Source organism: Elephas maximus, chromosome 16 (genome assembly GCF_024166365.1).
Source record: "Elephas maximus indicus isolate mEleMax1 chromosome 16, mEleMax1 primary haplotype, whole genome shotgun sequence".
Lineage (NCBI taxonomy): Eukaryota > Metazoa > Chordata > Mammalia > Proboscidea > Elephantidae > Elephas > Elephas maximus.
The window spans coordinates 72310098-72333587 of NC_064834.1; the positions used below are offsets into that span (position 1 = coordinate 72310098).

Below are 23490 nucleotides of genomic sequence, written 5' to 3' on the forward strand. Positions count from 1 at the left end.
TCGATCTTAAGTGACAAATTTCTCTACTATATTTTTCTGCATTAAATTCTAAAAAACAAAGTTTTTTTACTGTCTAGTTGTTTTATCTTCCTAAAGTGTAAACCTCTGACAAGAATCATGAAACAACAGCCAACATCACCCTAAATGGACAGAGCCTGAAAACATTCCCATTGAGATCGGGAACCAGACATGGATGCCCTTTATCATCACTCTTATTCAACACTGTCTTGGAGGTCCTAGCCAGAGGAATTAGGCTAGATAAAGAAATAAAGGGCATCCAGATTGGCAAGGAAGAAGTAAAAGTATCTCTATTTGCAGATGACATGATCTTATACACAGAAAACCCTAAGGAATCCTCCAGAAAACTACTGAAACTAAAAGAAGAGTTCAGCAGAGTTATCGGGATACAAGATAAACACAAAAATCGGTTGGATTCCTCTACACCAACAAAAAGAACATCAAAGAGGAAATCGCCAAATCAATGTCATTTACAGTAGCCCCCAAAAAGATAAAATACTTACGAATAAATCTTACCAGAGATGTAAAAGACTTATACAAAGAAAACTAAAGTACACTTCTGCAAGAAACCAAGAGACTTACATAAGTGGAAAAACATACCCTGCTCATGGATAGGAAGACTTAATATTATAAAAATGTCTATTCTACCAAAAGCGATCTATACATTTAATGCAATTCCAATGCAAATCCCAACGACATTCTTTAATGAGATGGAGAGACAAATCACCAACTTCATATGGAAGGGAAAGAGGCCCTGGATAAACAAGGCATTACTGAAAAAGAAGAACAAAGTGGGAGGCCTTACTTTACCTGATTTTAGAACCTACTATACTGCCACAGTAGTCAAAACAGCCTGGTACTGGTACAACAACAGATACATGGACCAATGGAACAGAATTGAGAATCCAGACATAAATCCATCCACATATAAGCAGTTGATATTTGACAAAGGCCCCAAAACAGTTAAATGGGGAAAAGACAGTCTTTTTAACAAACAGTGCTGGCATAACTGGATATCCATCTGCAAAAAATGAAACAAGACCCATACCTCACGCCATGCACAAAAACAAGCTCAAAATGGATCAAAGACCTAAGTATAAAATCTAAAACGATAAAGATCATGGAAGAAAAAAATACAGACAACGTTAGGAGCCCTAATACATGGCATAAACAGTATACAAAACATGATAAAGAATGTAGAAGAAAAACTAGATAACTGGGAGCTCCTAAAATTCAAACACCTATGCTCATCCAAAGACTTCACCAAAAGAGCAAAAAGACTACCTACAGACTGGGAAAAAGTTTTTAGCTATGACGCTTCTGATCAGCACCTGATCTCTAAAATCTACGTGATACTGCAAAAACTCAACTGCAAAAAGACAAATAACCCAATTAAAAAATGGGCAAAAGATATGAATAGACACTTCACTAAAGAAGACATTCAGGTAGCTAACAGATATATGAGGAAATGTTCACGATCATTAGCCATTAGAGAAATGCAGATCAAAATTACAATGAGATTTCATCTCATTCCAACAAGGCTGGCATTAATCCAAAAAACACAAAAGAATAAATGTTGGAGAGGCTGTGGAGAGATTGGAACACTTCTACACTGCTGGTGGGAATGTCAAATGGTACAACCCCTTTGGAAATCGATTTGGCACTTCCTTAAAATGCTAGAAATAGAACTACCATATGATCCAGCAACCCCACTCCTCGGAATATATCCTAGAGAAATAAGAGCCTTCACACAAACAGATATATGCACATCCATGTTTATTGCAGCACTGTTTACAATAGCAAAAAGAGGGACGCAACCAAGGTGCCCATCAATGGATGAATGGATAAACAAATTATGGTATATTCACAAAATGGAATACTACACATCGATAAAGAACAGTGAAGAATCTGTGAAACATTTCGTAACATGCAGGAACCTGGAAAGCATGCTGAGTGAAATTAGTTGCAAAAGGACAAATATTGTATAAGACCATTATTATAAGAACTCGAGAAATACTTTAAACTGAGAAGAAAACATGCTTTTGTGGTTACGAGAAGGGGGAGGGAGGGAGGGTGGGAGAGGGGTATTCACTAATTAGATAGCACATAAGAACTACTTTAGGTGAAGGGAAAGACAACACACAACACAGGGGAGGTCAGCACAACTAGACTAAGCCAAAAGCAAAAAAGTTTCATGAATAAACTGAATGCTTCGAAGGGCAGTGTAGCAGGGGAAGGGGTTTGGGGACCATCGTTTCAGGGGACATCTAAGTCAATTGGCTTAACAAAATCTACTGAGAAAACATTCCACATCCCACTTTGAAGAGTGGCGTCTGGGGTCTTAAACACTAGCAAGCAGCCATCTAAGATGCATCAATTGGTCTCAACCCACCTGGATCAAAGAAGAATGAAGAACACCAAGGACACAAGGTAATTATGAGTTTAAGAGACAGAAAGGGCCACATGAACCAGAGACTACATCATTCTGAGACCAGAAGAACTAGATGGTACCCGGCTATAGCTGATGACTGCCCTGACGGGGAACACAACAGAGAACCCCTGAGGGAGCAGGAGCAGTGGGATGCAAACCCCAAATTCTCAGATGACCAGACTTAATGGTCTGACTGAGACTAGAAGGACCCCGGTGCTCATGGCTCCCAGACCTTCTGTTGGCCCAGGACAGGAACCATTTCCGAAGCCAACTCTTCAGACAGGGATTGGACTGGACAATGGGTTGGAGAGGGACGCTGGTGAGGTGTGAGCTTCTTGGATCAGGTGGACACTTGAGACTACGTTGGCATCTTCTGCCTGGAGGGGAGATGAGAGGGTAGAGGGGGTTAGAAGCTGGCGAAATGGACACGAAAATAGAGAGTAGAGGGAGAGAGCGGGCTGTCTCATTGCGGGGAGAGTAATTGGGAGTGTGTAGCAAGGTGTATATAAGTTTTTGTGTGAGAGACTGACTTGATTTGTAAACTTTCACTTAAAGCACAATAAAAATTATTAAAAAAAAAAAACCATGAAACACATTTGGGTAACTATTGCCAGAAAATAACAACTTATAAATTATACTTGTTAATAGCTTTATATATAACTGAACTTTGAAAACTAGCTTTCTCAGCAAAGCTAAATTCTCTGTCCTACCAGCAATATAAAAAACAGTGGCCTCTAGTATTTGAAACAGCAACTTGGCCTTCCTTCCTCAGTGTTAAAGTAAAGGTGGTAACAAAGCAAGATTAAATGGGCACACCAGCTCAGGGACAAGGTCAAGAAGGCAGGAGGGGACAGGAAAGCTGGTAACAGGGAACCCAAAGTCGAGAAGGGGAGAGGGTTGACATGTCGTGGGGTTGGCAACCAATGTCACAAAACAATGTGTATTAATTGTTTAATGAGAAACTAATTTGCTCTGTAAACCTTCACCTAAAATACAATAAAAAATTAAAAAGAAACGGAGGTCCTTCTGATAATCTCCACCTAAAACACAACATGGCTCTTTGTTTATACTTTTTTCAGAAAGTATTCTTTCCTTGCATTGGGACCAACCAAACACCAAAGCTCTTAACCACTGTGCCACCAGGGCTCCTGCTTTGGGACAAAGGAAAGTAAAACCTAGTAGAGCCCTGCCTATTGTCACAGAAATACCTTCTGCTACATATGGGAACTGGATCCCAAATCGACTCCCTAATACAATTCATACCAGGGTAGAAGTTTCCTGAAACCTTTTTCCTAGTATAACTTCTTTTTCTCACCTTCTCCAGATTGGCCTGGGCCAAATATATTCAAGACCCTCGGATTGCAGTGGGTCCCCAATCCCCATTAGAAAAGAAGATTCAGGTGAGAAAATGCATTCACCAGGAAACTTGGAGCTAATAATAGGATCATGAAAAGGAATCACCAAGGTAGCGAGGGTCTGAGTGCTTCAAGGGAAAGGGCTTTGCCTGTCATGTTCAGTGCAGCATTCGGTTCACTGAGGACCTCCTGGTGCCGCCTGGACGGTGAGGAACAAGATTACCACCACTCAGGCCTTCACGGTGCTCAGTCCAGTGAGGGAGACAGATGTTAAACAAATAATCTCCACAAATCAGCAGCGCTAAGTGTCAGGAAAGGATGGGGCTATATGAAAGTGCATGTAGAAAGCTCAAGGAAGTGACGTTTAAGCTGAAACCTAACAAATATATCCATACGTGCCAGAGTCAGAGCTGCCAGTGAAGCCGAGACGTGACCGTGTTCTACCTTAACTGATGGTTTTCTCTGCTACATTGTCCTGCATTACATTGAAAACACAGAACCAGTAAAGCAGATGGAGAAGTGGCCAAGTGATAGGAACAGAATCTGGCGGTATTCAGCTGATGGCTGGGCTAGTCTGGAGGGCCCAAGGTGGCTTTACTTACATGCCCTTGGCGGTATCCTGGAACCCAGGAGAAGAAAGTGAAACTGTTTCAGGGAGAAGACAGTGGTCACCTCTAGTGAAAGCTGCTGCAAGGTCAAGTGTGATAGGAACAGAGATGGGACCACTGAATGTGGCAACGTGGAGATCACTCATGAACTAGACACTGGCAGCCAAGAGAAGTGCTGGGGGGATGGAAACCCAACTGAGATGGATTGAGGAGAAAATGTGAAGTGATTATAGCTAACACCTTCAAGGAAGTTTACTATAAAGAGAACCAAAAAAGGGGAAAGAAGCCAGAGAATAATGTACCATAAAGGAATAGTTTCCTTTTTTGTTTACAGATAATGTCCGTTGAAGCATATTCGCCTGCTGATGGAACGATCCAGTACAGGGCAGATTCTGATGGTGTAGGAAAGGGAATTTGATTAAGTATGAAATTGAAGTTTTCGAGGCTCAGAAAGCACAGGTAGAAGGGTTGGCTTTTGGTAGGCGAAGGGGTAACGTTTCCATTGTAAAGGCAGGAAGGCCAAGTGTGGGTGTAGATGGAAGATGATTGTCTGGGCAGTGGGAAGAGAATGGGGTTTCTGAGTAACTGCTTCTGCTTCCTCAAGGACGTCAAAGGCAAAATCTTCAACCAGAAGGGAACGCTGGGAGAGGGGAGATTAGGGGGCTTGCCATCGAGCTGATTCCAACTCAGAGAGGAGGACCTAAAACATGGTTAGGAGCCTTAGCTGGGGCGTGATTGGGGAGTGCCAGGTAAGGCCAACAGGCCCCCTAGGGATCTATGCATGGAACTATGATAAAGGACATCCAGCTTAAAAAACTCTAATATTTGCCTTTGACAAGAGTTTAGGTGGTGTCCAGTCTTCAGAAGTAAGAAAACTGTTAGCCCAAAACTTTCAACAGGAAAACAAAACACTTGATAAGCTTAAGGCCATGTCTTTTGACTTGCGGTTTGCCAAAGCAGAGGCATACTACTATCAACGCTATCAAGAAATGATCATGGAGGAATGGAAATACAATATGGTTCCCCAATGGGACATCAAAATAAAGGAAGAAAAAAAGCGATCACAAAGTGAGAAGACAGAAGATGTGGAAACCTGGAACTATCTAGTGCCCAATAGGGAGCTCAGTCAGATAGAGAAGCATATACACCGAGCCGAGTGTGCCAGACGCCTCAGGGACCACAGATACTGCCTACTCCCCCAAAGAATCCCCAGTGAAATACTTCCTCCCAAAATCTTAGCACCGCAGAAGGAGAAAAAGAATGAAAACATTCAGAAAACACCCAAAATTAAAACTGAAAAGCACAAGGTCTTATGGGCGAAGAAACAGATAAAGGGGCACCAAGAGCGAATGATTCAAGGGCGAGAATTCACGGAGCAAAGGAACGAGAGAAAAGACGCTCAGAAGCTCTCTGACCAAGTCCCTCCTTACCGAAAGCCTCTAGTGGAGAAAGAGAAGAAAGAGTTTGAATGGGTCACAGCCTATCCAATTGTCCAGCCTTACGAGAAAGCGCTCATAGAAGTGACTATCCTGATGGAAAAGGCAAAAAAAGAGGATAAAATTGAAAAACCACTCCAAAGGGAGTTCTTGAGCATACCGCCATTTTTGAGAAGTCAACTAGAAAAAAATAAAGTTTAAGTTATTTTTGTGATTATTGTATTCCTTTTCCACACCAGCATACGTCCTACACCCCCTAATTTTGTCTCTAAATGGATGAAATTGGCCAAACAAAAAGTTAAACCGTAGGCACTGTACCCCAAGTGTCTAGCTAGCTGCCTGACAAATGATTTAAAGATGGAACAGAAGCTTCTGGAGGGTTCACAATAATCTGTTAAGAAGGGGGAGAGATGAGCATCGCTGAAGGCAGACTGCTGGTGTGTAAACCACAGGCAGAATCATATGAAATTGCTGATATCTTACCATTTTTCACCTACAAAACAAACTGCATATGGTTCAATGTACTATTTGTAGACTAGCTAGCTTTACAGCTAAAGAGATGTAAAAAGAACCATAATGAGCCATTATGCCATTACCCATTAAACCATGAACAATCTAAGTATTATAGCTCTCAATGGGACAGGATTGGAGGAAGGAGAAGCCCCCTTCCCCTACTCCATGATCAGAAAAGAAAGAGTAACTACCATTACATTGTGAACACGGCAGTGAATTTCCTTTAATCAAAGACAACCATGACAAATGAACTATCAAAAGCTACATTTTACTAAAAACAGTCTGTCTTTAAAAATGTTTAACCATACAATATATACAATACATGCTGCTTTTCTGTTTGCATTTCACTATCCATTTGAGTCCTAAAAAAAGGGTGGAGAGCAGGAAAGAGCTGGTTAAGAGTTTATAAATGGCAAAGTTCATTTAATATACACAAATGGAAGCTAACAGGTATCCACTCCTCGGTAAGGAGGGCCTCAGTTAGCCACATTACACAGCATCCATTCTTCCCAAGGTCATAGAGCTATAAGGGGGCAGAGCCACTAGAATCTAGGACTCCTGACCCCCATCCCCAGCTCTACGCAGCACAGAATGTCAGATCATTGCTAAGACTTCTTCTCAGAAATGTTTCCCTTCATAGAAATGACAGGTATAGCATAACTGAAATTTCAGAAATGCCCATTTACTAACATCATTCCAAGGTAATTCTGTCTTAAACCCCCTTTTCTGCTATAAAAAATAAGCAAACCTCATGTGACTGTGAACAAAATTTATCTAATTTACCACTGTATTGGGGGGAAAAAATGACAGACCAAGAACAAACACTCACTGGACCTCTTTCAACTGCAAATCTTAAGAACACCAAAGTAATCAGTCCCACGAGTGGAACTTGCAACCACCATGCCCTGCATCCACCTGTCTCCCCAGTGACATACGGTTCTAGAATCTAAGAATGGAGCACCCAAGGGATCTAGAATCTAAGAATGGAGCACCCAAGGGATGCAAAACCCAGGTTTCTCAGGCGTGGGAAAAAGGAGGATGGCTTGGCATGCCAAATAAACCTTGCCAAAATGGTACAGCTGCCCATGGGAAATGTTACCTCGGGTTGCATCAGCTGCCCGGCCTCTGCTGGCTCTGACTTGAGGCAATCACAGGCTCTGAGATCTCGAAGGTCTTCACAATTTCCTGGCAGAGAATACGGAACGTTTAGGCACTGGTGTAAAGCGAAGGAGGACAGGTGAGAAAAACGCAGGGCGGCAGGCACAGCTTTACCTCCCAGTCCCGGTAACTCAGAGCTATGATGCCTTGATGCCTCGTCTGGGTGTTATGGTCAACGCCCTCATTTTCTTCGTTAGTATTAACAGGCTCTGTTTGGAAGAGAAAGTTTTCAAAGGTTATCACATCAGAAGAGGTAATTCAAACAGAAACTGATAAATAACGGGACCGAAACCTGTCCTGAGAAAACACTTATAATTGTTGTTGTTGTTACATGCCGTTGAGTCAATTCTGACTCATAGAGACCCTATAGGACAGAGGGGAACTGCCCCATAGGGTTTCCATGGCTGTAATCTTTAAAGGAGCAGACTGCCACATCTTTCTCCCATGTTGCAGCTGGTGGGTTAGAACCACCAGCCTCTCGGTTAGCAGCCGAGTGCTTAACCACTGCACCACCAGGGCTCCTTATAATAGTACATACGTATTAGGGTTCTGTGCATTAGTAAGCTATTATAGTATTCTTACAGAGTGAGTAACCCCCTTTGCTTCTTTCCATTAAAAAAAAAAAAACAACTATAGAATAACATGTTCCAGTCATTTGAAAATCTCTGCCTATATGCCAGACACAGAGATAAGGCCTAGTGAGTCCAATACGAAATCAAGAGTGTTTAAAGTAACAAATAAGTGCAATAAGAGTACTTCCTTCTCTATAGGAGACTTTAGGAGAGGAGCTGTAATGGAGAGTGTGAAAGTACTCAAGTAAGAATTAAAAATTCACAGACCCTTAGGGAGAGGAGGAGGAGCTAGCATCAAAGGAAAGGTAGTTAGAAAGAAGGAAATGACAAAAATGGCTGCAAATTACAAACTTTTCTAAATTAAAATCTCAAAGAAAGCCTATTACTTCTTATTGATATTTACTGCAGTAGATGTTGAATCAGTGATATAGATCAACCCATCAAAGTTTTAAACCATGATCATGTTTCCAGTATTCTCAGTTAGGTGTGCAAGATACAACAAAATAAAAGTTTGCTCCCTACAATGAAAACTCATTTACATTCACCTGTGAGTACTGTGCTCCTTTAAAAAAAAAATCATTTGTGAGACCTAACGGCCAAGATGAGACGGTCAGGAGAGGCAGGGAAGCTAGATTAATGGAAATGGAACAACCAGAACGGAAAAAATAAGAATGCTGACACATTGTGGAAAATATAACCAATGTCTCTGAACAAAATGTGTAGAAATTATTAAATGGAAACCTCATTTGCTATGTAAACTTTCACCAAAACACAATGAAATATTGTTTTTAAAAACTCATTTACATCTAGTAAAAAATCGATTTCATAAATATGGCAAATATAATTTCTCTACAATTAATTTTTTTAAACAGATTGCCACTTACCTATTACTGGCAGTCGATCGTCGTCAAGTCTTATTCTTGCAAAGCCATCCTAAAACACAAATATGATTTTAGGTGAAAACCAAAATTTAGATTCAAATCCTGTAACTATTAGATGAAAAAAATTACTCCTTTAGAAAACTCGAACACAGACACTCAAAAAAAATGCCATAGCAAAAATGGGGAGATGATATGGACAAGACTTCTCTAACAACTTTTTTTACAAATGGGAATCTCTCAAGTTTCTAATTCTCTTTTCTACCCAGACACAGCCTCTTAAATAAAACTAATGGTCTGGGCTCTTGTACTGATTCAGACATATTTGATTTGGGATACTGCACATTTTATTATACATAATTCTATCACTTGCCACTGATAAAATATGCCTTTGTTATCATTTCTTGAAGAATACTTTGGTCAACACAAGATTTTATCTGAGGTTAATATCAAAGTCATCAAACATGCCCAGGAATGTAACCCGACGTTAAACTACAGTCTTAAGCAAATTCCCATAGTACATTTCCGAATAGGGGTTTTTTGAAGCCTGCATTTTTTTTAATTATTTCAAAGTTAAAGAAGAGTTGCAAGACTGGTGTTAAAGATCCCTCACATATCCTTTGCCCAAATTCACCAATTGTTAAAGTTCTGATACGTTTGTTTTATCACTGTCTCCCTGTATTATGTTATTATTCACTATAAACCGTGTGAGACTAAGTCATAGGTGGTCTGCCCCTTTTCTCTAATACTTCTGCACGTATTTCTTGAGAAAAAAGGATGCTTTCTTAATTAACATGACAACTATTAAATTCAGGACATTTAGCATTTACACGAAGCCCCAGTGGCACAACGGTTAAGCAGCTCAACTGCTAACTCGAAGGTTTGCAGTTTAAACCCACTTGGCAGCTCCACAGGAGAAAGACCTCGTGATCTGCTTCTACACAGATTATAGCCCACAAAACCCTACAGGGTAGTTCTACTCTGTCACATGGATGGCTATGAGTTGAAAATTGACTTGGCGGCACCCAACAACAACAATCATAATGTTATCTAATATATATTCCCATGTTCAAATTCCCCCAATTCTTTCTCTAAATAACTTCTAAATGTAAATGCAGGTACACAAATTTTTAGCTCGTTTCTTCTGGCTACATATCAGTTAATGTTTTGCAACAAATGGGTCGAAGGTATATACTGGTTAGCACAAATACCTCTGCCAGTCCCATTGGTAGGTTTTATTACTTACCCTTTTAAAAGTATGTAAAAGCAATTAGAGAAACAGTCTTAAATCTTACCCTTATAATGAAGGAAACATGAAAGATGTTTTCTACCGTACGGGGAAAAGAATGTGGGTCAACCACAAAGTCAAAGAAGGAGATAGGCGTGTCAGCTATAGGGAAAAAGAGAAAAAGAGTCATCAAAACAGGAAAAATTATTTTTGCTTATCAGAGTGGCACAAATGTTAGGCCCAGTACTCTCGAGTGTCAGCCAGAGAGAGAAAGAGACGAAGTGGCCTGTTGTGGGAGTGTTAATCAACCCTTCTGGAGGGGGACTTGGTGGTATCTATTAAAACCCGTATGCCCACTTTCCTGGTGATCGCCTTTAAATAGGTGTCCTGCAGAAATATTAGCACAAAGATCCATACAGATTGTTCATTTCAGCAACGTACACAAGAGTAAAATGCTATAAAGAACTTTACTAGCCAATCAGGACAGCATTAGTTAAACACATTTATGATACAGCCGTACAATGGGAATCACTGAAAAGAATAAGAGCGTCCCTGGTATGGTGCAAACTGTTAACGCCCTCAGCTGCTAACTGAAAAGGTTGGCAGTTTGAGTCTACCCTGAGGTGCCTTGGAAGAAAGGCCTGGCAATCAACTGTCAAAAGCTCAGCACAGCTCCACTCGGACACACACGGGGTCTCCACGAGTCAGAGCCGACTCGACCACAGCTCGTTTTTTTCTGGTTTATATGTATTGGCATGGAAGGATGACCTCACTGAAAAACCATGTTGCAGAAGAGTGCATACATTATAATCAGCTTTGAAAAAGGCAAAAAAAAAAAAAAAAAAGCCACCTATTTATATGTATGTGTATGTTTGTATGACTGACATAAATAGAAAATAATTTGAAAAGATACACATTTTTTTTAAAGTGGCTGTCTCCGGGGAAAGGGGGAGGGTGGAATGAGGTAACTCTTAACTTTTCCCACTCCTGTGGCATGTTTTAGTTTTTAACAGAAAAAGTAACCCATTTTAAAAATACAAATGAAAAGTTACCTACGTTCTCATGTGGGATTGATTTCTAAAGGAAGAGAAGCTCCATAAATGCACGTGTCAAGAAGGAATCAAAATGATTCCAACGTTACATACAGCTGGAAATGCCTTTTTAATAAAAATAATCCCTTATGAAAGCGACAAAGGTCTAATGTTGATAAATACTACTTGCTCCATTTCAAACTTGGTGTCAGACTTACGATCTTCTTGAAAATAGGTTTGCAACAAGCCCAAGATTCTTTCTACTTCTTTTTCTGTTGCTTCTTGATGAGATTCTTCCATTCTTTTTAACTGAAAAATAAAGTCATTGTCAAGCCAACTGACCTACTTGCTTGCCTGTCAGCCTTTTCTTCTCTCTTGTATACCCAAACTCCTCTAAGTATCTTTTGTTGCACATTGCTAGCAGTTTCTATTCCTGCCTTAAAATTTACAATTTATAAAAAAAAGAAAGAAAAGATTTTCTAACTACAGTAACATTTTTACATCAACTGCTTAATAGAAGAGTAGAAACCCTGGTGGCATAATGGTTAAGTGCTACAGCTGCTAACCTAAAGGTCTGCAGTTCGAGTCCACCAGGTGCTCCCTGGAAACCCTATGGGGCAGTTCTACTCTGTCTCATAGGGTCACTATGAGTCGGAATCGACTCGACAGCAACGGGTTTTGGGGTTTAATAGAAGAGTAGCATTACCAAACCAACCATTTTCCGGTTGAACATAAAGCAGCAAAACAGCAAGGGCAGTTTAGAACAATGGTTCTCAATCGGGGGTGATTTTACCCGTCATGAGACATTTGCCAATATCTATAGACATTTTTGGCTGTTATACTGAGGGGAAAGGGTCTTATTGGGATCTAGGGGAGCAGAGGCCAGGAAATGCTACTAAATATCCTACAAGGCACAGGGCAGCCCCTTGCAACAAAAAGTTATCCAGCTCAAAATGTTGACAGTGCCAAGGCTGAGAAACCCTAGTTTAGAAGAACTAATCGAAATTACAGAAATGAGTTAAAACAAAGACAAATGTTCAATTCAACAAAACGTTTAAGGGCTTACGTAAAATGATTATTTCAGTGACAAAACCTGACTCCCAGGCCCTACGACTTAGAAAACGCTCAGAAAAGATGGCTAAATTGAGTGTACTTTATATAATTGGCTATTTTAGCTTTGGGTGCTTTAAGAAGCAACATTTAAAGAAACAAACCTGGGTGGGCATGACCCTCTGCTCTTCTGTCGTACGAGTTTTTTTTGGACGATCGGCTCGTGGCTTTGGCTCAGGGGGCTCTCCTTGTATTGAACCCAACCTAATGAAAAAAGTGCTTTCATGTCTTTGTTTTGTTTTTTTTTTTAAAAAAAACAAACTGATTTCACTAATAAAGCCGTTCCCAAGGTAGAGTCGAATTCAGACCAGGCATCAGTGATATATGGAACTGACATCAGAACAAGACTCTTGGTACCTAGTTTGTAACATCCTCTCTGATCCCTCTGTGTTCCTAAAAGAACTTCTGGGAGCTTTATTCAACCATAGATACCGCCTCAGACACCCACATTTTGCTCTGACAGAGTCAGCTTGTGTGTGTGCCTGTGAAGTCTTCCCAGTTAGTCTCATGTCTCTCTTGGAAAACCAACTTCAGAGACCAAGGGAGGACGACATGTTGGGATGAGGAACAGAATAGTTCCAGTGGGATGTGGGGTGCCAGGGCCAAGGCTCAGAGCCTGGGACAATAGGTCTCCAACACACTTGTCTTAGAACAACAGGTCAGGCAAAGGCCAAGGGATTCCTTTCCCTTTGGGACTCTCCCCACCAAAAAAGCCCCAATGCAGACTTAAGCTATAATAACGGATATATGATGTAGAGATCAAGGCCCTGAGAATATAGACTCATGTCCCTATTCTTGAAGAGATCAAAGTACACATTATGGATGGACAGATATGCAGTCATACACAGACACATTCCAACAATATAGTAGACCCTACAGTGCCGTAATGGACCGTCGCTCAAGAGGTATGACAGCATTTGGGCAGAGCTGTCGACTTGGACACGGCAGTGATCTGGTGGAGAAATCCGATCCTATACTGGTACCTCTGTCTGGACAAGTTACTGGAGGCTTCTGAGTAGGAGCATGGGGGACAAATAAACCTCATCAAATGAAAAAGAACATTGTAGGCCAAGGGAACAACGAATGCAGAGGCTCAGAGTTGTAATACTTCATCATGGCTGGGATTTGGGCTGGATAAAGAAAGTTTAAGTCACACCACAAAAGACTTTATCTTTAGATCCTAGGATTTATGACAGAGCCTAACACTCAACAACAAAATACAAAGATTTGGCCTTTACCGGAAGAACTAGGGATTGTCCTGACAGGGACCACAACAGACAGTCCCTGATGGAGCAGGAGAAAAGTACGGTGCAGGATTCAAATTCTAATAAAAAGACCAGACTTGATGGTCTGAGACTGGAGCGACCCCAGAAGACATGGCCCCTGGACTCTGTTAGTCCAGGACTGAAACCATTCCCGAAGCCAACTCTTCAAACAAAGATTAGACTGGACTATAAGACATAAAATGATACTGGTGAGGAGTGTGCTTCTTGACTCAAGTAGATACATGAGACTAAATAGGTAGCTCCTGACCAGAGACAAGATGAGAAGGCAGAGGGGGACAGGAGCTGGTTGAATGGACATGGGAAATACAGGGTGGAGAGGAGGAGGGTGCTTTCACATTGTAGGGACAGCAATTAGGGTCACATAACAATGTGTGCATAAGTTTTTGTATAAGAAACTGACTTGAACTGTAAAATTTCACTTAAAATGCAAAAAAAAATTAAAAAAAAAAAGATTTGGTCTTTATCCTATAATAAAAAAGCTTGGTCTTTATCTATATATAATGGTTCTGGAGTTACCTGAAAGCTTGTTAAAAACAGATGCCCGGTCCCATACCCAGACCTACTATATTCACATCCCCAAAGCCTTCTAACTGAGACGCTGCCAATCCTAGGATGTTTAGGAGGATGACTCAGGGTAGACACACGCCTGGGACCTATGCTACGTACGGATGAAATGACGGAAACAACTGGGATGGTTACCCTAGAGGAAGTATCTATTGAGGAACACAACCAATGAATGGACTAGGTTGTCTTACAAAAAAACCAGTAAGAGCTCTTCTTTGTTCCTCCATAAGGCTGTGGTAGGAAGTTAGACAGCCAATTTCATTTGAAAACAAAGAAAAACTTTTCAAAATTAGAGTTGCAGCCAAAAAATGAAGTGAGTTGTTTATGTGACATTGACTCGACTAATATTCAATACGGTCCGTGGTTATCCATTAGGGAATTATAATAACTGCCGTGTTACGTATATGGGTATACTCTCTTAGGATATCCTGATAGGAAGTATCCTTGTCCTACGTGGTAAGGATTTTAAAGATGACAAAACAAAACCAGAGACATTATGCCACAGACCCAAAGCCACACAGCTAAGTAGTAAAGGAGCCCAGACACTCTTGGTAAGGAGGCTCCAGCCCACAGCCTTTCCTGCTAACACAGGCCAGGGTGACCTTTAAAGTTTCACCCCCATTAAGAGCGTAAAAAAAAATAAAACCCAAACCCATTGCCGTCGAGTCAAGTCCAACTCATAGCAGCCCTATAGGTCAGGGTAGAACTGCCCCATAGGGTTTCCAAGGAGCGCCTGGTGGATTTGAACTGCCAACCTTTTGGTTAGCAGCCATAGCTCTTAACCACTACATCACCAGGGTGTCCATATGATGACACGCCTATCACGTAGGTGTAGCAGCCGTGGAAGTGCCGGGGATCGAAGCCGGTGCCTCGTACACGCAAAGCATGCGCTCTACTACTAAGCTACACCCCCGTGCATCATCAAGAGTTTAGGGGGTTTTAGCAAAGAAGTTTCCTGAATAAACTGAATGCTTCGAAGGCCAGAGTACCAGGGGCAGGGGGTTGGAGACCATGGTTTCAGGGGACATCTAGGTCAACTGGCATAATAAAATCTATTAAGAAAACATTCTGCATCCCACTTTGGTGAGTGGCATCTGGGATCTTAAACACTCGCAAGTGGCCATCTAAGATGCATCAATTGGTCTCAACCCACCTGGAGACCTGGAGCAAAGGAGAATGAAGAACACCAAAGACACAAGGTAATTATGAGCCCAAGACAGAAAGAGCCACATAAACCAGAGACTACATCAGCCTGAGACCGGAAGAACTAGATGGTGTCCAGCTACAACTGATGACTGCCCTGACAGGGACTACAATGGAGAACCCCTGAGGGAGCAGGAGAGCAGTGAGATGCAGACCTCAAATTCTCATAAAAAGACCAGACTTAATGGTCTGACTGAGACTAGAAGGACCCTGGAGGTCATGGTCCCCAAACCTTCTGTTAGCCCAAGACTGGAACCATTCCCAAAGCCAACTCTTCAGACAGGGATTGGACTGGACTGTAAGATGGAAAATGATACTGGTGAGGAATGAGCTTCTTGGATCAAGTAGACACATGAGAGTATGCGGCCAGCTCCTGTCTGGAGAGGAGATGAGAAGCCCGAGGGGAACAGAAGCTGGCAAATGGACACAGGAATACAGGGCAGAGAGAAGGAGTGTGCTGTCTCCTTAGGGGGAGAGCAACTAGGAGTATAAAGCAAGGTGTATATAGATTTTTGTATGAGAGACTGACTTGACTCATAAACTTCCACTTAAAGCACAATAAAGAGTTTAGGGGCTTTTAAATGGCATTATGATCGTCACCTCTACAAGACCAAGCATCGTCTTTATCTCTAAAATAAGAAACAATTTAAGGTTTACAACTGGCTGGTCTGTGGGATTTTTCAAATACTTACAGAAAATGGAATGTATGGGTTTTATTAAAGGTGTTCTCCGCTGTTTTGCCTGCTCGTTTCCAGGAGTCATAGACTAACAACTCCGAATCGGAACCACCTTCATCATGGATGAGTTCTTCAGCCTCTAGCGGATTCACACCCATATGTGTCAGCTACAAAAACGAGGGAAAACAAAAAACTCAGTTAAGCCACAAGCAATCACTCACAACATCCAATTATCTCTATCACTAAAACCTGAAGAGGTCAGAGACAACGCCTGTTTTCAGTGTTCCGGCATGTTGGCTACATTCCTTCTTATAAAGATAATTTTATATAGAAAGTCCTGTCTTCTTTTTAGCTGAAAATATTCCTTAACACACTTAGGGGACGTCTGGTGAGAATATGAGATGATCCAGACTGGTGGGTCTCAACTGGGGCCGTTCTGCTCCCCAGGTGGCATTTGACAATGTCTGGAAACATTTTTGGGTGTCACAACTGAGGTGGGGGTTACTCCTGGCATCTAGTGGGTAGGGACCAGAGATGCTGCTGAGCATCCTACAACGTACAGGACAGCCCCCACAACAAAGACTCAACCCAGCCCAAAAGGTCCACGGTGCTGAGGTTGAGAAGCCACTGCATGCTGGGGCTTTGGTATGCCCTTAAAAAGAACTAAGCCCAGTGGAAATTTTTGGATCACAAGTATAGTTGGTTTTTAAAGTATTAATAAAACTGTACTAGTATAAAAAGATAAGATCACAGCCCAGATCAAAAGCTCTAGGACAGAACAGGGAAGTTTAGCTGGCTTTCAGATTTTAATTTTTAAGCAACCTTCTGGAGCACTCTAGAGATCTCTATTCAGCTTGTATCTCAGTCTATCCTGAGAGCACCTAAAAGTGCTCCCTGGGAGGAGTTGGTGGGCATCTAACAATTCTCTCATCTCAGCCTGACATCGAACATACCTTTATGAAAGTACACTTTGACTATACTATACTACGAAGTACTTAGAAGTTATCAAATTAAAATGGTCATATCATATGTAAGCAATAATCACAAAGTCTTCAGAGAGCTTAACCCTATTACAGGCAACCATACTTTGAAGAAAAGATGCTACAAGATCCTGACTGGAGGGGAGCCCTCAATTCCCTTCCATTCTGCCATCCAGTCCTACCACCATGGCCTGTGGAAGGAACACCTGAACTTGCATCTGGTCAAATCTATCATCTTTTCTTCATAGTGTTTATATTTGGTGTTAGACTTGGAAAGGCGTTCACCACCATGAGGCTGGTGTTGTTGGGTGTCATCAAGTTTATTCTGACTCACAGAGACCCCAAGTGACAGAGCACAACTGCCCCATAGGGTTTTCTTGGATGTAATGTTTACAGGAGCAGATTGCCAGGTCTTTCTCCCGAGGAGCCGCTGGGTGGGTTCGAACCCCTGACCTTTCGGTTACAGCCGAGCTCTTAACATTTGTACCACCAGGGCTCTTTACCTGAGATGAGTCAGCTACTAATTTAGGGTTTTATACTTAATGGTATAAGACTTCTAGAACTTATTTCCGTATATACAGTACAAAGCTTAAACTGGTAAATAAAAATAAATTTACAAAAAAATAACTCTATATGGTCACTTTACGTATGGAACTGTGTATTAGCATGCATTTTTCTAAATGCATTATATTTAACAATGAAAAAGGAAAAAAAAGAAAATTTTAATAATTTAAAAACAATAAATTGAAATGCTCCTCTGCCTCCTGCAAAATAATTACTTTATCAGGCTGGACCTCATGATACTAAATCATTTTAATAAGCACTTAATTGACATGAACATCCAGCCAGAAATAAAATGTTTATACCAAGCTCAGCACAGAATCAAAGAAAAAAAAGACAATAAAATAAGATCAGTCTCAATATGCTTTTCTTATAAACCCATCAAGGAAAAGTTTTAATATTTCAGATAACGACAGTCAAGCTTATTAAGAGGCAAAAAAAAGAAAAAATGATCATATTCATATGGTTCTGAAATATTCTCAAAGACAGGCCAAAACAGGCTGCCTCCACCAGGCCTAACTCATCTCCAGCTGTGTTCTACCGCCTGCAGTGTTGGCCTTTTGCCCAGCCCAGGATGAAGGTCCCAGGTTGCTGAGAATGACCCAGAATACTTAACTGAGCTAGCTGAGGGGGAAGAAAACGGCCATTTGTAAATAACCATAGCAGCCAGGGTTAAAACAGAATGCTGAAAGGGTTTCAAACTGTGCTCTGAGGACCACCCTAAATCCCACCATGTGGCACTATTTTCGTTTGTTTACTGTGGTAAGATCTCTCTGGAGGAATCTAAGGAGGCCAAAAAAAAGAAAACTGAAAAATGATGCGAAAATCATTAGCATATGGATATAAGTAAAGCAGATAACTTAATTATATACTATAAGATAAAGGAAACATTTTTTATGAAGATTCTGTAGCTTTGAACTTACTAGAGCCTCAACATATCTTAACGTATCAAACGAGTTCAGGTCAGAACGCAGCTGCTTTGCTTTCTCTTTTCCCAAATCAGAAGCCAAAACAAGGAAGTGGGCATCTAGGACTGCTTCTCTTGCTCGGGACACTATTTAAAAAAGGAAAATATACACATTACAAAATACACATTTTCATAGCTATGCTCCCTAAATTCCCAACTACTTACCAGGCATTGCCCACTGGACCAAAAAAAAAAAAATCTCAAGATGCTGAAAACAGATGCATCTCTCGCTGAAAGCTGGCCCCCACCCAAATCATCAAAGTCTCGACTTGAATACAAATTGGCCAGCAGTAAAAGCCCCCCTCTCTCGTTTTCCTCTCCTGTTAACTGAACCACAACCTTTTAATAATGCACAACTAATCAAAATGATCCTGAATCGGATGACAACAAAAAGCTTCTGTACATACATAAAATAATAAATTACCTTCATTAAACAGAGTGTTGGCCTCTTCAAGGACCTCTGTTAATTTGTCACCAGCATTCAGGATATCCTCCCGGTTTTCTATTTCAAAAGAGACAAGCTTTGGGAAATCTGCTCATCAGGTGTTAATAAAATCACTGAGTTATCACCCCTAGTCGTGAAGTCAAGCCGGTACCCTGCTCCCTGGGAAAGCACTTCCGACATCCTTACTTTTTAACCCAATAATGGCACAGGAAAGAGAGAGGCGACTCTGCCCTTAAACAGCATAAGCTTTAAGAGGAAGCCCTGGTTAATCTTACCCCAAAGGGCCCGGGTTGTGCAGCCTGAGGCCTGCTCCCTAGAGTGGTTCTCAAATTTTGGCAAGCACCTGAATCACCCGGTGGGCGAGTCCACAGACCGCCAGGGGCGCCTCCCAGGGATTCAGCCTCGCTGGTTCGGGGTGGGGGTGAGAGTCTGTATTTCTGACAGTTCTAAGGGGGCGCGGGGACGCCATAGAAAGAACAGTCCTGCTCTCCCCGTGGGACTAGCTGCCTGGGCACAGGCGAGTCACCGAACGGGTCTGGCCTCCAGTCTTGCCATTCTGCAAATCCCAGACCTGCCGTGTCTCTACCCAAGGTCGTGATGGGGATCCCAAGGACAAAACAAATGCGAGCGCACTCTGTAAATAAACGAAGGCGCGGCCCGAATGTGAGGGCTGTCACCAAGTGCGCATTAAAGAATAAAAAAATAACCAGCCGCGCCGCACGGGCCGCGGGCCTTCCCGCCGGGCGCACGGGGACAGCTTAGTCCGCGCCCCTTACGTTGGACGGAGTTGATGAGCGCCCGGTACTGGTGGCGGATCTGGCGGCACAGGCCTTGGTCGGCCTCCGCCTCCAGGCTCGCCGGATCCAGGCCCTCGTCCCCCGAATCCGATGGCTCCTCCTCGTACAGGCTCGGGCGCTCCGGGGCCTCCCTGCGCTCGGGCGCGGCGCCGCGGCGGGATCCCGCAGACAACGGCGACCGCGAGCGGGAGCGGGTGTGGTCCCGCTGCGCGTCCTGGTCGAGGTCGTGGCCCCGGCCCAGACCCCGGCCCTCCGACCGGCGGCTGCTGCTATCCCCAGACATCACGCCAATTCTCCGTGCAACTTAACAACAGCGGAAGTTCGCTCCAGAAACTGAAACCCCTGCTCCGCGCGCACGGGCTCCCTGCGGAACCAGCCCAGGCGGCGCGAGCGCACAGCGACGCCTGTGGCCGGAGGCCGACGAGGAGGCGCGTCCCGAGCCTGAGTTGCGCACGGGGCTGGGTGCTTCCCGGCTGCTGTACCCGGTCACCGGCTGAGCGCCCCTGGGCCCCAGACATTGTGAACATAAGATCCTGCTGGGGGGCGGTAATGGGCTAAGTGCCCCTAGGCCCCTAACATCGCGGACAGTAAGACCCCCCTGGGGGCTGGGCATGGGCTGAGTGTCTCTTAGGCCCATGACAACGGGGACAGTAAGATCCCGCTGAGCGCCAGGGATGGGCTGAGTGCCCCTAGGCCCCTGCGGAGGGACCTTTTTTCTCCCATGACATTAGGGGCCGTCAGAGCCTGCTATTACAACACTTACCCAGCATTTTAAGGTCCTTAGGATCTTTAGGATCTTGGTGCCCTACTCCTCCATGCCCACCCCACTAGGCCTTCTTCATCTTCCCAAGGTCTCTGGCTCCCCAGGGCGCAGCGACAGTCTGGTAATGCCATGGGCCTGCAGTCTCGGTTTGCTGAGCTTGGTCCCTGTAGTTGAATGGGAAGAGCTCTGGACTTGGGAGGGAACGCCTAGTTCTTCCAGTCACCATCTGTGACCTTGGACTAGTCGCTTAGTTTCCCTGAGCCACAGTGAGGGTATAAAAGGGAGTTTATAGACAGCTGGCAATACCACTGTTGCTAAGGGCAGAAGAACAAAGGAACCAAACAATCGGCAGGGTTCCCTGCCTTCCTTCTAGTGAGCTCTCCGTTAATCATTTCTACATATTGACAATAATTGACTCTCAAATGAAAAGACTCTAAAGTACCTTCAACAGGTTTCAGGCAAGATGGGATTATGTTCAATATAGTTTCAAAGATAAGTGTATTATGGATTTCAGTACGTATATTTTGGATTGTACTGCAAATGTTTCCCAGAAGTTCTCTTTGATGCTGAGAACACATTTTATTTTCTCAGAGAGAAATATTATAAGTTGCTGTCTTAGTCATCTAGTGCTGCTGTAGCAGAAGTACCACACACGGATGGCTTTAACAAAGAGAAATTTATTCTCTCACAGTCTAGTAGGTTACAAGTCCAAATTCAGGGTGTCAGCTCCAGGCGAAGGCTTTCTTTCTCTGTCAGCTCTGGAGGAAGGTCCTTGTCCTTAATCTTCCCATGGTCCAGGAGCTTCTCAGGCACAGAGGCCCTGGGTGCAAAAGATGTGCCCTGCTCCAGGTGCTGCTTTCTTGGTGGTATGAGGTCGCCAAATCACTGCTTGCTTCCCTTTCCTTTTATCTCTTGCTAAAAACTCCCTTCATACATTGGATCAGCGATGTGACCTGGAAGCGTATTGCAATCCCACCCTAATCCTCTTTAACATAAAATTGCAATCACAAAATGGACGACAACCACAGAATACTGGGAATCACGGCCTAACCAAGTTGATACATGCATTTTGGGGGGGGGGGACACAATTCAGTCCATGACAGTTGGGTTACTACACAAGCCTACAAAAATCCCACTTTGTGTATCATATATAATAAGCTTGAGGCAGCCGCTATCCATGGTTTGCTCAGCAGCTGATACCTCACACCTAACCTCTACTTGCCCAGATTTCACAGAAGATAGGCTCTTGTGCCTGCTTCATTAGGTGAAGTGTGATTGGTCTGAAGAGTCATGGCAACCTCATTCCCTCTCTCCAGCAACCAGTCTGAGAATAGCAAGTAATCCAGTTGTGGCCAGTGAGGTGTAAGGAGGCTTCCCATTTGGATAGAAGACAAAGCCTCTAGGAGAGAAAGCCCTTGTCCCCACCCTTGCTGTTTCCTTCACATGCTGGCATGAGGACCTGGTGCCTGGCATGATGGCAGCCATCTTCCCATTCAACTACAGGGACTAAGCTCAGCAAACTGGGGCTGTGGGCCCATGGAGTTGCCAGGCTGTGGCTGTGCCCTGGAGACCCAGAGACCTCAGGAAGATGAAGAAGGCCTAGCGGGGTGGGCGTGGAGGACCAGATGAGGTGGCAAGCATGAGGAAAGAACAAAATACTGGAGACAGTGGAGAGGAAAGATAGCCATGACTGAGTTGCTGAAAGAACTCTAGAACTGCCTATGTTCAGACTCCTTAGGAAGTAAGCAATAAATATCTTTGTGGTTTAAGCTTTTTGTTTATTTTGTTTTGTAGTTGTTACTTGCAGCCCAATATGTTGTAACCAAAACAAATCTAGGTGAAAATTTGTTCAAAATTCCAGACCGAAACACTTGGAACATTTTATTCAATCCAACAAGCTTCTGATGCATACCAATGGGCCAAACACCCTACAAAGAGCAGCAGATCACAAAGATAGCTCAGATACTTGCCTTTCCCTTATAGGAAAAAGACATGGAAAGGGGTTTTCACGGATTGAATTATCTCCCCCCCAAAATGTGTGTATCAACTTGGTTAGACCATGCTTCCCAGTATTGTGTGGCTGTCCTCCATTTTGTGATTGTAATTTTATGCTGAGAGGATTAGGGTGGGATTGTAACACCACCCTTACCCAGGTCTCCTCCCTGATCCAAGGTAAAGGGGGTTTCCCTGGGGTGTGGCCTGCACCACCTTTTATCTCTCAAGAAATGAAAGGGAAGCAAGCAGAGAGTTGGAGACCTTATACCACCAAGAAAGCAGCACCAGGAGCAGCGTGCATCCTTTCGACACGGGGTCCCTGCACCTGAGAAGCTCCTCGACCAGGGGAAGATTGAAGACAAGGACCTTCCTCCAGAGCTGACAGAGAGAGAAAGCCTTCCCTTGGAGCCAACGCCTTGAATTTGGACTTGTAACCTACTAGACTGTGAGAAAATAAATTTCTCTTTGTTAAAGCCATCCACTTGTGGTATTTCTGTTATGGCAACACTGGATGACTAAGACAGAGGTTAATTACACTGACTGTGGGAGTGCAGTGGAGAATATAATGCCCAAGGGAGGACAGGAGGTTTTCTTTTCCCTTGTTTTGACATTGGGCCACAGTTTAAGACAACTGTGATGTGCCTCACAGAGAAAATACATACGTTAGATAAGCTTCATTCAGGCATGAATCATATACTGCTGGCTTTTTTTATATGTTGAATGCCAATGAATCAACAATATCATACATCCAGAAAAAGGAAGAGGCTGCTCTGGAAAGTGCTAAAATAGCACCTATAGTGTGTGATGAAGCTATGGAAAGGATGGAAAAGTGGCTAACATTTTGGATTTATTAAATGATGACTGATTTAAAAGAAAAAAAAAGTGTAGTGGGCAGCATTGTTGTGAGAATAAAA

The 23490-nt window shown here is 43.0% G+C and overlaps 1 protein-coding gene across 1 annotated transcript; it reads right to left on the reverse strand.

The window, feature by feature from the left end:
• Positions 1-1777: 1777 nt before the first annotated feature.
• On the reverse strand, positions 1778-20146 carry NSMCE4A (NSE4 homolog A, SMC5-SMC6 complex component). Its single transcript, XM_049855606.1, has 11 exons — positions 19798-20146; positions 19001-19078; positions 18533-18663; positions 16084-16235; positions 12443-12542; positions 11447-11537; positions 10265-10359; positions 8976-9024; positions 7634-7728; positions 7461-7546; positions 1778-2826 (listed from the first exon to the last, which is right to left on the reverse strand). The coding sequence occupies exons 1-10, from the start codon at positions 20099-20101 to the stop codon at positions 7472-7474; spliced, it is 1170 nt and encodes a 389-aa protein (XP_049711563.1). The 5' UTR covers positions 20102-20146; the 3' UTR covers positions 1778-2826; positions 7461-7471.
• Positions 20147-23490: the final 3344 nt, after the last annotated feature.